A 17,428-nucleotide genomic window follows, 5' to 3' on the forward strand; every position below is an offset into this window, starting at 1 on the left:
CCTCTGCTTTCTCTATCTGGCTTCTCTGAACCATCTTCCCCTTTTCCTCACCCTCTCTTCATAAGCTCTCTCTCTCTCCTCTACTGTCAGTTCTAATTAGGCCACTGTGTTTGCATGTATGTGTGTGTCAACGTGAATGTGGGTGTGTGTGTGTTTAAGTGGTCTTAGGAGGCCCATCACTCTGCTGTGCTTCCCCACTGGGTCCTGCTGGTCGAGGGGAGACACACACACACACACACACACACAAACACACACCACACACACACACATATACACTCAGACTATTGCTGATGCTGGGAGCAGGCATTCAATGTGGGTCTAATGACTCCCTTTACAGCTGTACTCCCACTCCTTCATACACAGCATAATATCAAACTGTGCCTGACCAACAGCACGAAAGCAGACCTCCTTTGAAACCTATAAGCCTAAATGGTTACAAACAGTGCCTGCTATACATGCATTACATACATATTGGGGCCTGCAGGAGAGAAAATAACTGCAGTCATATGTACTCCGAAGGGTAATGCAGGTAAGACAAATATAACAGCCTCCTGGGTAAGTACATCTCACTCTGAGGTCGGGAGGAGCTCAGTATTGAGTGTAATAACTACAAAAACACAAAAGGAGCAACAAGCAAGGGAGCAAGCAAGTAAATGCACTCAGCTATAAACTTTAGTTTTGCATTACATTTACAAAGACTGAAAATAAAAAAACTGGGTTCCTCAAAACAAACGGTTCTGATGATATTGTTTTGCAATTAAAACCTCATTTGCTTACCCGGTCAAGCCAGGTAACCCAAAGAGAGACAGGGCCAGGGTCTGAAAGGGGTCTAGTTAGTCAGGTCGCACCCTTTACATATGTGTGTTCAAGTGGATGGTTCCAGTTCCAGGGGATCAAGCTGGAGGCTAGCTATTAAATCTGTCTTCTAAAGTGGATCTCACTCCAGCTAAAGACCTGACGTACATTTCAAAACAGGTTTAGATTCTATGTTATGTTTTATCCTGTTTTCACTACACCTGCTTATCCAGATCAGTGCCCTCCAAAGCGACAGAGGACCACACCTGACCTCACAGGAAACTTAAAAAAATCAATGCACGATACTAAAAACATGTCATACACAAAAACTGACCGGAATCTATGTGAAATAACTTAATTTGATGCCTTGTAGAAGAACTGGCAGATATATGGCTGGATACCACTACCAAATCACAACATCATGCCATCATGCCAGGCTTCAATCATTGCCAATGTGGCCAATACAGTGGTACCGAACCAATCGGTGTCCTCTGAGGAAGTACCAGCAGCTACGGGGGTGGACACTAGGTGTGACACAACGAAAAGTTGAACAACAATTAGCATAGATACAGCTAACATCAGTTATATCAGAACTGGAGAGTATTTCTTCATTGAAGAAGGAGCAAAGCAAAGTCTGGTCACTCTGTGCCGACTGACTGTCACGAGAGTTTGACTATGTTATATGGTTCGTAGATCGAATTGGTTAAATTTCGCCTGTGACAGACAGATGGTTCATCCAATCAACTGCCAAGTATTTTTTGAAAATGCCTTCATAATGTGCAATTTGGGTGAACTGTCCCTTTAAGTTCCAGCCAGGTCTGTGAGTTAGGCTCACAAATCACTTTCGTCTGAGTATACGAAGCCTCTGTTGTGACTGAAGAGGATTGTGCCCTGTCTTCTTCACTTACCCAACCGGAATGTCGGAATACGGAAAGACTTCCAGGCAGAGCGAGAGAGACAGGGGAGACTGCTGCCAGCTGGCAAGAAAGCAGAGCGCTATCAAGCAGGGAAAGGAAGTCTGGAGCACAATAGTAGCTTAAGTGTGTACATGTGAAAGAAAAGAAGCACTGTATTCTTTAGAGTTCACACTGTTAGTTTGAACCTCATGAGTTTGAGTGTATAAGACATCTAGTCACAATCTAAAAAGGGATTTTATGTTTAGAAGTCCAAAGTCAATCTGACTAAAAGTACAGCGCCCTTTTAGTTGCCCCATGAGGTAGCGATGCTTACTGCGCACCACAAAACAAAATTGTTGGACCATTAAAAATGAATTGCTATTCTTAACTGCTTGCTAGAAGTGGAGCAAAGGACTGCTGAGTTTGGTGCGAGGGTGGCTTGTCAGAGAAAACCCCATGGTGTTACCAGCTGGAAGTATGGGTAAATCCAGACCCGTCCTCTAGGTTGATCAATGGTACTGTGAAAATTCAAATGCAGTGACTATGGTGTACACACTGGCCATATTAATCACTGTTCGTAGATGTCAAAGTGCAGTTATTGCCACCGGAGTTCTAATCATTTCAAAACTGAAAGCTCACTTAAAATAGTGTAAAGATAAAGATAACAACCTTTATGAGATCTCAGAGGTTCTACAAAACAAAGAAAAGAAACTTTGTGAAGCTGTAACATCCAATGTATTGACATTTTTAGTTAAATGTAAAATAAAAATAAAACAAAAACTGAAAACAGGGAGTACATTTACATACATACATTAATCATAATCATACATACACATTAATACATATATGGTCAACTTTATTAGCTCAAAAAAAACAAAAGAATAGTCATCGTACTGATCTTCTGAATGAGTGGTAGACAAACAAACTGAGAAAGAACCACCTTAAACACAGCTATATATGCTGCTTCCATTGGAACCGTGATCACTGCTGGTGGGCATCATGTTGTTAACTTACAATCTAACTGAGGATGAAACAAATAGGTGTGTAAAGCCCACCTGACAGTAGCTGCTTGTGTCGTCTCTTGAGTCCCTTGAGTCCATACCATGCTCCCAACTAGTCAGGTAGGGCTGCAGTGACAACTTTACTGTAGGGTCCGTACCGGCCAAACTTGTCCTTGCCCACCACAGCCACACACACCTTGTGCCCAGGCTTGTACTTGCTGATCATCGCACACATGGGCAGAGGGATGGCAACCATCTCTCCGAGGGATCTCCAACTCGCGAAGACACAGCTCCCTTTAGTCTTTTCTGTGGTCATGAAGACGCTGCCGCAGGGAGAAAGGAGGAGAATGAGTAAAAAGGACTAGAAAGGCAAACAGAACTGTAGTTAAGACCACTGACTGGCTGAACTCTGCTTCCATCTGGTGGCCAGATATTGACATAAGCAATATAGTGGAAAGACATCACTCCTTTAATCAACCTGGTTGAGAATGGCTGCTTATCTCAGAAGCAGACAGCAACATATGGATCGGATTCAGACGTGGCAGATTTTAGTCCCCAACTAAAATCACTACAGTCAAAACGATTAGTCGATTAATCAGTTAGTCAATCGACAGAATGTTGTTGCCAGCGATTCTGATGATCAATTAGCAGTTTTAGTTATTTTTCATGCAAAAATTGTGAGAAAAATGCTTCACATTCTCAGGTCCAAGCTTTTCAAATGGCAGAATTTGCTGCTTTTCTTTATCATACATATAATAGTAAACTGAATATGTCTGGGTTGTGGCCTTCAGGGTCAGAAAAGACATGTAAAGACGTCAGTGTGGGCCCCTCAAAGTTTGGATTACCATTTTTTTGAACTACTTTTTAATATTTCAATAACTGAATAATAATTACTATAACAATAATTTTGGCACTCCCAAATCCTAAACTCTACCTAGCACACTACACACTGTCAGCATGTTGAAACCATGACCCTACTATACTCAACCAAAACATGCAATTTGAGCTACTAAAAATATATTGAGCTCAACCACTTATTGTTGCCGGAACAAAGCTTGAGAGGGCAACAATACACTGGCTCTGTCTTCCGAACTTGGCCAAAAGAACTGTGTGTTTCTCAGCTCCATTTTACCATGGCATGGGACAGTATGAAAAGAAGCAGTCCCTTTAATGGTAAATAACTCTGTTATTGTTCAGAATGGTGATTTCAATGGCGATATTATCCAGTAAGGAGCAGCGCTGAAAACCTGCTTACTCCACACACTGTTTCTCACTTGTAACTATCCATGGGTGGCGCAGACGGGTCTATCTCCCCCAGTTTCCACAGCACAGAGAGTGTAGCGGGCTTTCTGATCAGAGCCAGCTGTACTTCCACTCTCTGGGGGATGTTGTATGCAGTTGCCTCCGCGCTGAGGATAGAGGGGAAGGGGGTGGCCGGAAGAGGAGGATACAATAGCTTGGCCTTGGGGGTTGAAAAGGGAGAGGCAGTGGAGGTTAATGCGAGTAGCAAACACTCGAGTGAATTACTACTGTGGGGTTAGTGTTAGCAGAGTTACCTGATGTGTGCCTGTGTGCTCGGAACCAGGAGAAAGACATTCTGCTTTTACCCTCTCCGCCTTTGGCTCCTCAAACTGCTTGGAAGTGTTTTCTTGTTCCTGCTGTTCTTTTGGCTCCATCTTTATGACAAGTCCCTGAATTACACAGCATAACAAAGCGTGGGAAAGGAAGAAACATACAGCACACAACAATAAGAAAGGGTAGGTAACTTAGGACTTTATTGATACCAATTCACTTTGCTTGCTTGGGAAACTTGTCCTTGGTTACACATAACATGTGTGGTATGAAAATGATACATCAAATAATGAAGCATCCTACCTTCCGCTCAGGAGAGCCGTGAGGGGGAATAACTGGAGGAGGCAGCTTCTCGCTTAAATTTGTTATGGCAGCCGTAAAAGCTTAACACGGATTATGTACAATGACAAGTAACAGAGGAAGGGACAGGGAAGAGGAGAAAAAAAAAAAAGGATGTAGTTATTTATTCATGTACTCACTGACTCATATTATTTAATTTGGGACATTATAAGAGCTTATCGTGTCCGTTTTTTCTCGCTCCATAGCAATATGTCACCAGAAGCTACATTAGATAGATATTTAACATAGGTAAGCATCTGCTTGTACATATAAAAACCATCTTACCTTCATTATCTGCACGCATCTTCTTCAGTTCTTTTTTTGCGGTTTCCTGGACAGAAAGGGTCGATCAACTTAAACATCAATGTTTACTCCGTTTTATTTTACCATAACTTCATAGCTAAATTCATTTGTTAATTCTTTTCTCAGTGTACATGGCAGACTATTTACCATCATCTCCTCAACTACAATTAACAGTGACCTATGGGAAAAACTATGTGGATATCTTTCATTTCAATGTGTACTTAACCCATTACTCCAAAGGTAAATTCAACATTATTTCAAATCACGCAAACAAAGTCAAACAATGATTGAATAACTACATATTCACCATCGTTTCAAAGAGCTCTCCACTCTTCTCCACGCGCTTCATGCTCGTTTTGTCTACAGAGAAACAAAATTGCATAGAATGAATACTAAGGCGACCCACAAATGCTCATTAGTGCACACATGCTTGCTGGGCTCTTACTCTGTGAAACGGTTTCCATGGTTTCATCTTGAGATTCTGACCTGCAGAGTTGAAAAAAGGAAGTCAACTCATCTCAAAAACTGATTACATGCAAATGAATCCAAGCCAAAAATTCACGTCAGGGCCTCACTATTACTAAAGATGAATATTACTGAACCTGGTTCTACATACCTGACGATGTCCCTGTTAACAACAGATGACGGCGGGCTCTGAAAGTCAAACGTTTTTGTTTATACATTTGAATGAACATGCAGCATACGTAGATCACGTGCATTCATGTGTTTGTACACTGATCAGCCATTACAGTATTATTACATCACATTATTATTATTATTATTTTTCCTGAGGACTTGAAATGCCCAAAATGTTATGGCTGATTGGTGTATGTTTTTCTGCATCAAACCTTTGTCTTTGTCATACAGGCTAGAGCCGCTTCTGCTCTCTCCGTTATTGTGTTAATTCGAGCCTGAGGAAGAGAGGAACATTATGTAAAGATTTATTAGGTAAGGGTATTCTGTGTCCCCATTTGGCTTTGAGAGACACACACACACACACACACACACACACACACACAATGCATTCATGTTTGGTTACTTTTGTTTTAAAATGATAGGAAATGGCAGAATAACAAAAATATGGACAAAAAGGTGAATGTTAAGATAGTTAGCATCTGTGTACAATTGAAGTGGATTTAATCTAACGGGGGGGGGACAAATACTGAACAATGAAAAATGGATGAAGCTAGACGGCAGAAGACTGGATGCTTAAAAGATTTAGCGGCGGCTGTCATATTTAGAAAAGGCAGATGCTAGAATAAAAGACATAAAAGGCAAGGGACTGAAACAGTCGGAATGATGCAAGGAAAGACAAAAATAAGGAAGACGCAAAAAAACATAAAAAAAGTGTGGTCAAAAGTCCCTGCAGAATGAAAGAACTAGGAACAAGATGGCAGTCTGCAGGTTCGTTTTCGGTTTTGTTTGTGTGCCAGTACTTTCACCAACCTCCAGTTTTTGAATCGAGCTTTCATAATCCAGCTGTTGAATAGTTTCTATTAAACCCTGCAGCTTGGTTTCATTCTTTTCCACCGCACTGCGAACCTCCTGCTCGATAAGAGTCTGCACCTGTGGACACGGACACACACACACACACACGGCAGAGCTGCATTTGATAGTTATAACTCAGTATATATATATTGTGTCTATTAAGTTTCCAATATTGTCTCTTACTTCAGATTGGGAGAATTTAATCCTTTTATCACTCGCTCCAGAGGTGGCTGACTCTGAGGTCAACCTCTTCCTTCTTCATGCATACATACAGACAAACACACACAAAGAAATTCAAGATAAACTTGGTCTTCAGTTAATATTGTTTGTTACTCTACATTGAAGAGTTACAAAATCCCCCCTTTTATTTTTTTTACTTTGGTCCCTGGACTGTAATTCTTTGAAACATGTCACATTGAGCAAAGCAAGAAAGATGTCTGACGCATTGTAACACTTAGACCTTAACATGTTATACCCAAAGCGGTCTCTTTTAGGGCTGGGCGATATGACCAAAACTTCAAATCCCGATAGAGGTCAATTTATACCCCGATAACGATACAGATCATGATATATTTACCTGGTATATATACACATCAAACGACCCATTTAAGCATTTTGCAGAGAAACACAGAAGCGTTTTTTTTACTTTATAAAACAGACACAGATAAGAGGATAAGAATAAGGGTTGACTGGGGTGTAACAACACTTAATGTGTAGACGTAACAAAAGCTTATACTCCATGTTACTACAAATGAGTGTTGTACATTATGCTATGATCGTAATAATTACAGTCATCTGCAAAATGGTTAAATGAGTCATTACACGCCAGAACCAGAACAGAACCAAATAATAAACATGTAAATACACTTATAGCGTGCAAGAGAACACCGATCAGTAGCTATCAGAAAAAGCAAAATGCCAGAAAGCAAAGTGTGCAGCATTTCAATCTGGATAAACCACGTGCAGCGGAGTAAGTTTAAGTTGTACAAGCAGCTGAGTGACAAGAAGAAGAATGTACTGGAGCAGCAGTAAAAAAGAATGACAAACTTCCTCAGGGTCAGCAATAAAGCAAAGCTGGTAAAGGAGTCAATTCTGAATTCTCATGTGCTCAACTGAGCATCGCTTCTTGCTCCCAAACCACATTTAGACATTTGGATCACTCTGAAACGGCCGTCGGCACAGCTACAAGCGAGTTATTACGTTTTCAAAGTACTTGTGCACTGATGACGTTTACAACTCCCGTAAGGAGTGCTGCCATGTGTCCTATAGATCCCGCTTTTGTGGCTTACACACCGGGGAAATTATTGTGGCAGCAATGGAGAAGAACTGACAACGTATAGCCAAGTGTATATTCATTACTTAAACTTTAATTTTGCGTTGATTATGGCGACCCCAGTGGACGAAGTCAGTAGTGTTTCTACTACATCGTTTTATTGATTTCAAGGAGAAACCCACCGAATCCGACCATGTGGCAGGCAGTAAGAATAATTACATGGAAACAGCCAAGAGACAGATAGGTGCACTAACAATCTATAGGGTTATTTTTACATTGTATAACGATGATCATCAGGTAACTAGCTCCCTCTATTGACCAGAGGAAGGTGTGGACAGACGCAATCCTGCAAAACAATCTGATTTGCCAGCAGAGCTTAGTCTAGGCGATTAATCGTTTAGTTTAGTCAACTATTATTTTAATACCAAACGACTTTGATAATTGATTAATCATTTTAAGTAATTTTTAAGAAAAAAAATTCAGCTTCTCAAACGTGAATATTTTCTTGTTTCTTCAGTCCTCTATGACAGTAAACAGAATATCCTTGGGCTGTGGACAGAACAACACTTTATTAATGAAAGATAATCGTTAGGTGGAGCACTCGTTGCCGGCCGCTGTTTTCCTCAGCCAGCCAAGAGCTTCACTGAGATGACAAAAATACTTTCACACTATCCATCTGCAGCACTTGCGTGACTGGTCCAGCTAGTAGCAAAATGAGTTGCAAGGTAAGCTGAAACTGGGCCAACAAAAAATGCCATATGCATTAGGATTATATTATTGGTCAAGCTGCAAGCCACTCTGAATGAATTAAACTCACAAGCAGCATGATATAGGTGAAGCTGTTGAGGGTTAACTCACTCATCCAGAAGGCACAGGGCGACTTCTGCATCAGACCTCAATCCTTTTTCTGCTTTCAGTTCACGCCAACTTCCAAATGCCAATCCAATGTTCACTCGAAATCGCTCCGCACTGCTTCTGAGGTTCTGAGACAAATGTTTGCGTTTCTTGTGTTTGGTGGAAGGCTTTACTTTCTTTTGAGCTGGTCTTTTGAATCCCTTGCGAGTTGGAGCCTGAGTACCTGCCATATTTTTACTAAGCCTGCAGTATACTGCGAAGACAGAAGCTGCTTGAAAACGGTTTTGTAGAGTGGGGGATCGTCAGGGAATGGAGAAGGTGAGTGAGGGGACGGACGCTGTCCTCAATCCATCAAAGACAGTGTGAAGGCTGAAACCTGACAATAACAGCAGCCACTGTTAGTTCTGTGTGTCTAAGCATCACTGAGTCCAAGAGGGTTCAAAAAGCCATAGTGTGATACGTTGCCATATCAGTTATTTATCTCACCTCTGTTGTTCCTCTTTGTTCCTCATCTGTGCAGGAATGAGGTCCTTAACTTCTCTGTAATGTTGCCAACTGCTCTATCAACAGAAAACACACAAAGTATATATTATGTTAACAGCAACGTGTAATGCATGTCTCCATGACTATTTCAAACACCTTAAAAGAGTAAACTTTTATCTCATCAGGGTCTAAATGGTAACTCACACAACACAAATCAGTGTGGTGGGTCACTTCAGTTGTTGTTCATATATTTCTGTCTTGGCACCATGTAAAAGACACATTTTCACTCATCAGGGAACAATAATAAACGCTGTTTTCTCTACAGACTAGCTACTTCAATATGAACATCATCATCATCATCAGTTGGCTTGTGTGGGCTAGCATCAGAGGCTAGCGTGACATAAGTATACGTTTGTTTTGACGAGCAACAATTCAAGTCTGAACTCTGAATGCTAAGTGAGAGTGCCAGTGTGTTATCCGACCTTTAGAGGAAGCTGTTAGCAGAGTAACATTAGTCCTCTATCAAAGACAAAACGTTAACAAACAATGACTTGTGGCTAACGTTAGCTGAGGTTAACGCTACGTAGCTAAGTTAATACTGAACAACGTTCAAAAGAAAGAAAATAAACGTTTTAAATGCGCTTACGGTAAAATGTATGACTGGAGTAACTTAACGTTATAGCATTAAATCTTTCATAAAACAGTCCCCTTATGTATAACGGAATACTACTAAGTTACAGCTATTTCGGTTTAACTTCCGCCAGCAATTAGTAACATGTCAGGTCCGATTCCTTCAGAATAAAAGCGCGATCTTAAGAAACTGTTTAAACTATATATATTGTTTTAAAGACAATTTAGACATTTAAAACAATATATATATATTTAATATAGACATTTAAAACAATTTTACTCTTAAACAGATAAAAATGTATGGCAAACATACATTACCCACAATAAACTGTTGTCTGTAGCTGTGTAAATTAAAAACAAAAAAACACAGGCCCTAAAAACCTGCCACACTGTATAATGACAGCTTTTTTGATTGTTGATTTTACTTTCAGCACATCACCGGTTTTTCAAAACACATTTACATGATAACAATATAAACAAAGCAAGCTCAAAAATCTAAGATAATGGACCTATAGAGACAATGGCATAAATAAACTCCTCATTAATTAGTTATGTTACAGTGTAAGTGTAATTATGGACTATGGGTGTCAGCCAGACCATTACCAGATTTGAGATTGTAGCTTTTGAAAAATTAAAAATAAGTAAAGAAGTAATGTTGCACTGCAGTGAGGGGGAAGAGGGCAAGCAGGCTTTAACAGTGTATAACAATTAAAGATGGATACTTAATGACAAATTTGGCACACACAAAGAAAATGTATTTATTGTCAAATACATTTATTGAGATATACATCTTATGAGTGGGGGCAACAAGAAAAAAGAAAAAAAAGCACCAATGAATTCTTGCAGGGGAAATTAGTCCTTTGTTTTAGCTCAATCTGTTCTGAGATTAGAGCATCGGGATTCACCGAACACACACAAATTCATTCTTTTTAGTGCATGACAGGAGCTGGTATAACGGTCTATTCTGTAGCCTGAAACTATAAAACTACCACCTACATACACATTGTGTAGTTTTCTATCAGTCCACTGGGTGTCAATAGCAGACAAACATTTTAGTTTGATGACATGAGTACATGAAAACACTGTATCTTACAGATGACTGAAACTGCCACAGATGTTGCAATAGAGGTCCACATGAATAGCATGTTATTATTGAATTTCCCTAAAATATGAAAAAACAAAGGAGCATCTAACAGGCAGAAACACTCCCATTTAACATGACACATAAGCCATACATATAAGGAATATAAGGAAGTATATAAGGGAAATTGTTGTTTAAGGTTCTGAAAACATTGACCATTTCAACATGTCTCCATTAGGCATCATGAGCCTCTCAATCAATGTGGAGTTAATACTTCTTGAAGCATTAGAAATATTCCAACTGCAAAAATATAAATTAAAAAAAACAATTCCCCATGAATACAGTTTTGGCTTAAACAACTCATTATTTAGATTTTGATTATTCATCACTATGGTCCTGTGGTTATCTGTATAGATCTACAAGATACGGTACATCTACACTGACACTGATGAACTACATTAATAACTACAGGGAAATGATCACAAACACAAACCAAAACATTTCCAATCCCAACTCAAAAGTGACTCTAATAACTAAACTGTGGTACTTGCTGTGGTTTCTCTTTAATAGAGTTTGCACAAAACTTAATTAATTCTAAATTCAGATCTGTTTTGAAGTCAACAAAGCCATTCAAATACATCCAAACTTTACATAATCTATAATAAACAGTGTTCCACCAAAAAAAAAACATTTTTCAGCCTTTTGTACTGCAATAACTTAACTTTTCATCTCAATATAAGTTAAAGGGATTTGATGAAAGACAAGAACTTGCATGCAAACATGAGGATTATTATTTAGTGAAACACTCTTATGATGACAACTTCACAACAACAAACATCACAATCCTGGCCTCCGATATGTTATTTTGATCATTTTCAAGTATCATCTTGAGATAGCAGAGCAACATCTTCAGGTCCATGTCTTTTCCCTGAATCTTCATAATTCGGTGAGAGAGTCAGTTACCAGGCTCTGTGGTCCAAACGCTGCCCGACACGAACATAATTCCTACAACAAAACAACCCAATGCACCAATGCAGCCAACAAGTCCAAGCTGAAATGACACGTTAATTCTTTACATTATTCGTGTCCTGGAAATGTTTCATGTTCTAGCAGCTACAAAGTTAATACCCAGATGGCCCCTCTTAACCGTTTCACCCTCAAACCGACACAAGGAAGAGGAATATAAAAACAGTTTTCACAGTGCTAGTGTGGGATCAAACATTACCTCCACTCAAGCTGTAAGTAGAAGAAATTCTGGGAATTGGTAGCAAGTACAATACAGTGAATTTATTGTTGTTAAATGCCGGAGCACAAGTGCATAGCATGTGCATAAGAGGTGTTAGAAATGTTTGGATCAAATCAACAGCAGCCAGGCGGCCAGAGAGGGAAAAACATGGCAAGACTTGATTACTTCATACATCCTCAGTCACATGATGCTAAAATACACAACAGTGGTTTTTTAACAATAAATAGTTTTTGTCTTTTTTCTCAGTGAAGCTGTGAACAATAAAGCATAACAATAACGAAGAAATTCTTATTTCAAGTTTGCATGTTTCTATGTTGTCATTTGAAATCCCAAACATCACAGCACATCATTGGTTCCTTTCTCACCATTAAAACACAAGTCAGTACATAAGAATACAAACAACAGGGTTAAAATCCTACATATTATAACTCCACTAATACTTCACTACACTTCCTGTAAGCTATGGTTAACATAAGATTCTTAGTTTTTATCTTTTTCATATATAATTTTTGTATTTCAGTCTTCGAAATATGTTTTCTGCAATTACCTTAACTATACATACACAGCAAATATGTACAAAAAAAATCCATTGACTAGAGATTCACAAAAAAAAAGTATGGACCCTTTGTAAAGTCCTGGGGGCTGTGTCCCAGTAAGACAAATCTCCCCACTTGTCTTCAACTTTTATCCTTTGCGATCAGATGTTTCAGAAGGGTTTCAATGAATGGAGGTGGTAGGAAGCAGGAGACAATGAAACAAGAGGAGGAGACAAATCAGTATGTTGGGACACTGCTTATGTCTTGTGTAGTGGCTAAAGGGAACAGTGGGGAGACGATAGTGAAGGTATGTTCTCACTAAATGCAGCAAGAAAGCCTCAGGAGCCCTTGCTGTGCAGAGCACTGAACGAGTGATGAACGCGCACGTACGGTGAATTTGCTGATCTGTATTTGTAGATTTGATCTGGACTTGAATATATCAAATGACAAATGAATATATCTAGTACTTTTTAAACTAGGTATTGCATCAAATGTAAATCGTGTATTTCTCACCTTAAACGTTTCAAGAAACATGTTGTAGCCGTCACACATGTAAATAGAATAACAAAGGCCACAACACACAGTGTATCTATTCCTTAAAAAAAAAAAAAATGTCAATTGGACACATTGAGAGTGCTTGTGCATCTTTGCCACATTCAGTGAGAACAATGTACCATCAGGAAGGAGGAGGGTGTGTGATGATTTTGGGTTTTGAGTGTGTAAGGTGGACAGAAGTGCTGCTGAATGCTTTATAGGTGATCTGTCTGGTTCTAAACCTGAGGCTTGACAATAGTGAGGAACTGGGGTGTATGTCCTTACCTCCATGGTTTCATAAAATCTAAGGGTTAGAAAGACAATGCGTGCATGTATGTAGGTTGAGGAAAAGTGTATGTCTTTATGCATTTGTGTCCAAGTGTTCCTATTTATATATTTGAATATCGCCACGCCTGTGCATCAAGCCCGTCACATCTATTTGCGTTTCCTGAGCACCAGGTACATGAGGCCGCTGGCGAGAGTCACAGGGAAGCTGATCCAGGCCAGGATGTAGGAGGAGCCGTAGGAGCCTTCCTGGAGGCTGGGCACGTGAAAGCTCTTGTTCTGAGCCGTGTAGATGGATGCTGCGACCATCACACATAGAGCTGGGAGGAGAGAGGAGGAGGAAGATGGAAATTACACTCAAAAGTTCATTCACACTCTGAAATACAAATACATTTCAAAGTCATGCGGCCAGTTGGTGCCACGTTGGCATTTTGGGAAATATGCATACACTTATTTGTTTTCTGGTGGAAAGTTAGATAAGAAGATCGAGACCACTCTTATATTTGTACATTCAATATCAGGCTACAGCTGGTTAGCTAGTATAAAGACTGGAAAATGGGTAGCCGGGTTTATGTCCAAAGATACCAAAATGGCAGCACCTATAAACCTAAAAAATTAACACGTGAGTAGCCAGGCAACCAGGTGACTCCAGGAAGTGCTCGTAGCCAAGAAATTGTACCGCACATAATTAGTGAGCTTTCGAGGTGCTGGTCGGTGGATTTCGTTCCCCTCGGACGGAGCCAGTCTAGCTGTTTTCCCCTGTTTGCAGTCTTTATGCTGAGCTGAGCTAAGCTAAGCTAACTGGCCTCTAGCTCCAGCGTCATATTTACACGGTGAGACGATGGAAGTGAAGTGCGTGTGTCACTCACAGGCCAATAGCTGGATGACGGCGGTGAAAATGAATCTCTCTCCCTGTTGGAGCCGGAAGAGCTGGAGGATGAAGACGAAGAAGCTAACGCAACATAAAATGGTGGCCAGGATCATAGTGGCCTGGACGGCCTGCAGGTAGGCTGAGGAGAGAGAAGAAAGGAGGTGTTACATACACAAACTGACAGTATACACACACACATATACATGGTTGCACACTGTGTTACCGGCATCAGCAGTATGGCTGTTCTCCACAGGAAAGCAGGTGGCGTTACAGGAGTACCACAGGTCAGTGTAGATCATATCGCGTCCGCCTACCGACACCCTCCACCACGCCTACATGATGCAGGGACAAGAGATTATGGAAACGGCCTGTACTGCCATGCACTTGTGTGTTCCCTCCTGGTTTATACTCACATTGTGAATGGTTGCAACGAAGAGGAGGATGGCTGCAGCCAGATGGAAGAGGATGATGAAGGCTAAGATGATCAACATGGCTGCCCTTCTGTCTGGGTAACTTGTCTGCTGGTTGTTTGCCCGTTGAGCAGGCCGGTTAAGTATCTCGCAGGCTGCTTCAGTGGCTGTCTGTGCCTCACTCGCTGAATGTCACTGTGCAGAATTACGGTTTCACTTGTGTGTGTGTGTGTGATTGCTGGTTGTCACACAGGCTGATAGTCAGGGGTGGATCGAGGTCCTTCAGGAGAAACTGTCTGTTGGGAGCAATATACGTGTACTTTAATAACACGCACAAACACACGCAGCATGCAGTAGCTGCAGATTACAACCCCCTCGCCTTACTCTCCCGTTCCAAGCTCATAGGAGAAACTACCTTGGCTGTGAAAAACCTAAAAGGCCCTCTCTACCAACCCTAAAATGAGCTGTAAACTGAATTCTATGACTACACTGTGATGAAACACTCAAATCAGTTATACTTAAAGTGTAAGATGTAATAATAAATAGATATATACATATTACAGACGTCTTTCTTTGCGCAGTTTGAATGTTTTTGCTGCACTATTTCTGACCAGCACTGCATGCTTTAAAAGATAGATAAAAAAAAGATAAATGCAGCATATATGCAGACTTCAGACTTCTGCAACCAATTACCAAAATACGACATTTCCAAACAGCTGAGAAAAATGCAGGGTTAAGAAAACAGCCAGAGAAACATTGTCAGTCTCAAAGTCTCCCCTCAAATTACACAAAATGCTGCAGAGATGTGAGCTGAAGTGAGTCTATATGTAATCCAAACCGTGTGTGTGTGTGTGTGTGTGTGTGTGTGTTAGGCAGTGTGGGCCGTATGTGGGTGTGTGGTGTTTACAGTGATTGAAGGCCTTAATCCTGACTACGTCTTGTTGATAGAAGCGCGGAGTCGACTGTTTACGTCTTCGAACGGGGCGGTCTGTGCTCCGTCCGCTCGGGACACCAGCCGGAATACAACATGCCAAGAACGCTAGCGTCCAGAGGTCAAGTGTCAGCCCAACCAGGCCCAGCCGCGAGACGTTTTATCATGCATTCTGGAGCATTGTCACGGGTACGTTTTATGAGGTTTGCATACTGTGAAGCAATCAAGGACACTTAGGGTTCTGGGTCAAATTCCAGTGTATTTCTTTGTTTTTTTTGGCAGCATGACCTTGGCATTTGTAGCATCATGACACAAACTAAATCCAGAAGTGTGTGGCTTTATACACCAGTGTTGACAGTCATCACAGGAGCCTCCGCTTAAGATATGATCGTCCGCTGAGGACGTTTTTGAGAATGGAGCCCGAGGAAGAGCCCGTGTTCTGTGTGGTTTCTGTGTCGCTTCTCTTAGCTTTTGTTCACTAGAAATCTTCTTGTGGGGAAACACTCCATTAAAAACAGGCAATACATCCAGAAACCCTTGTTGTTTATTTATCCAAGAAATTCCCTTGCTCGGCATAAAAAACGCCTCGTCAGCAACGCTCTGTTTAACATCCAACACTGCTACAAATAATCACGCAGCGCTGACATCCCAAATAAAATTCTTTCCAACAGTCGTCACCACTTACAGCCTAATATGAATCCGAATTAAGACCACATCTCTGACAGCTATACATGCAGTCGGCTCTGGAGCGGGCAGAGACAAACATGTTTAAAAAGCACATGTGAGTGCAGGCACGCACACCCACACACACACACACACACAATACACACGCATACATGGGGGCCAGACAGCAGAGGAATTAGCCCTCTCCGCCAAAATGGAGTCACAGTAAAAACAGCCCCTCTCCGCCAACAGGAAGCAGGCCACAGGTTTTGTGTGTGAGCATGCGGCTGTGGGGTGTGCCACAGGATAGAACCTCCCTGTCTGAGTTGGGGGGAAGGGGGAAGAAGGGGGCTAAACAGTAAAACGGAGGTGGGATAACCTCCAAAGTGAGCCATACGCTTTGAGACGTGGGGTTCAGGGTTTTGGAGAGGAATGGGAAACAGCAGCAGTGTTTCTTCCCAGATGCTCCTGAGAATGAAACTCAAGAAGACAATGAGCTGGCAGCAAACACGTCCATTTGCACCTGAACCCCGTGGGAAAGAATCGGAAGCGTCGTCTGGAGCCGAAAGCGGTCGCGTGTCAGCCTGCATTTGATAGGGCAAAGATATGTCTGACATAAACAGCGTGCAGCGCTTTGCGGCCTATGAGGAGAACATCACGCTGTATGGTTTATACAGCAGCGTAGGACTCCACATGTTTTATATCTAGATCTTGTGAGTACAGTGTGTGGCAGCCTGTACTCAACCACTGTACATTTAACAACACACGCTCCTCTTGTAGGTTGTTTTGTAAAGGATGTGCGAGTGCCAGGTCACACTGGGTGGAAACGTGAGACACGGGCTTATTTTTAGGACAGGCAACAGCATTCAAGAGGTCTGGCTTTTATAGCTTCAGTGGTCTCCAAATGAAATTCCCAGAAAATCGGCCATTTATAACATTTTATTATAACTGTGCTTTAGGGTGGCCAATCAGCCTTTAGGTATGACCTTAAAGAACAACGAGAGAGAGAGAGAGAGAGGGGAAAAAATGAGTCAGGAAGAGTTGGGAAGACACGCAGGCCGTGGTGGCGATAAACAACTAAGTTCACAGCATCAGTTACGAAGCTTTAAGTCTAATCCGACCTGCAGGAACATTCTTTGGAGGTAGCAAATAATCTCCCAGACATGTACACACACACACACACACACACACACACACCACACACAGCTGGATCTGACTCCGCGTGCAGCTGCCTTC

The 17,428-nt window shown here is 41.3% G+C and overlaps 2 protein-coding genes across 12 annotated transcripts in view; both read right to left on the minus strand.

The window, feature by feature from the left end:
• Positions 1 to 2,530: 2,530 nt before the first annotated feature.
• atf7ip2 (activating transcription factor 7 interacting protein 2) lies at positions 2,531 to 9,781 on the minus strand. 11 transcript variants are annotated; one of them, XM_035655648.1, is made up of 15 exons: positions 9,652 to 9,777; positions 9,210 to 9,258; positions 9,009 to 9,077; positions 8,526 to 8,898; positions 6,578 to 6,650; positions 6,353 to 6,472; positions 5,755 to 5,817; positions 5,523 to 5,560; positions 5,352 to 5,392; positions 5,214 to 5,266; positions 4,889 to 4,934; positions 4,568 to 4,647; positions 4,249 to 4,383; positions 3,967 to 4,154; positions 2,531 to 3,015 (listed from the first exon to the last, which is right to left on the minus strand). In XM_035655648.1, exons 4-15 carry the CDS (start codon positions 8,750 to 8,752, stop codon positions 2,805 to 2,807), a joined length of 1,275 nt encoding a protein of 424 aa, XP_035511541.1. In that variant the 5' UTR covers positions 8,753 to 8,898; positions 9,009 to 9,077; positions 9,210 to 9,258; positions 9,652 to 9,777; the 3' UTR covers positions 2,531 to 2,804. The 11 variants fall into 11 exon arrangements, with proteins under 11 accessions (XP_035511541.1, XP_035511542.1, XP_035511540.1 ...); XM_035655649.1 differs by having other exon boundaries at positions 9,009 to 9,082; XM_035655647.1 differs by lacking the exon at positions 9,210 to 9,258 and having other exon boundaries at positions 9,009 to 9,082; positions 9,488 to 9,781.
• Positions 9,782 to 10,377: 596 nt separating this feature from the next.
• Positions 10,378 to 17,428, minus strand: part of emp2 (epithelial membrane protein 2) — an 11,804-nt gene continuing 4,753 nt past the window's right edge. The window contains exons 2-5 of the mRNA XM_035655501.1: positions 14,602 to 14,894; positions 14,412 to 14,520; positions 14,187 to 14,327; positions 10,378 to 13,637 (exon numbers count right to left, since the gene is read on the minus strand). Coding sequence (XP_035511394.1) covers positions 13,468 to 13,637; positions 14,187 to 14,327; positions 14,412 to 14,520; positions 14,602 to 14,679 — 498 coding nt within the window. The 5' untranslated portion in view covers positions 14,680 to 14,894 and the 3' untranslated portion in view covers positions 10,378 to 13,467. The remainder of the gene's footprint in view (positions 13,638 to 14,186; positions 14,328 to 14,411; positions 14,521 to 14,601; positions 14,895 to 17,428) is intronic.

This window comes from Morone saxatilis, unplaced genomic scaffold (genome assembly GCF_004916995.1).
Source record: "Morone saxatilis isolate NCDOM2014 unplaced genomic scaffold, NCSU_SB_2.0 Contig14, whole genome shotgun sequence".
NCBI lineage: Eukaryota > Metazoa > Chordata > Actinopteri > Moronidae > Morone > Morone saxatilis.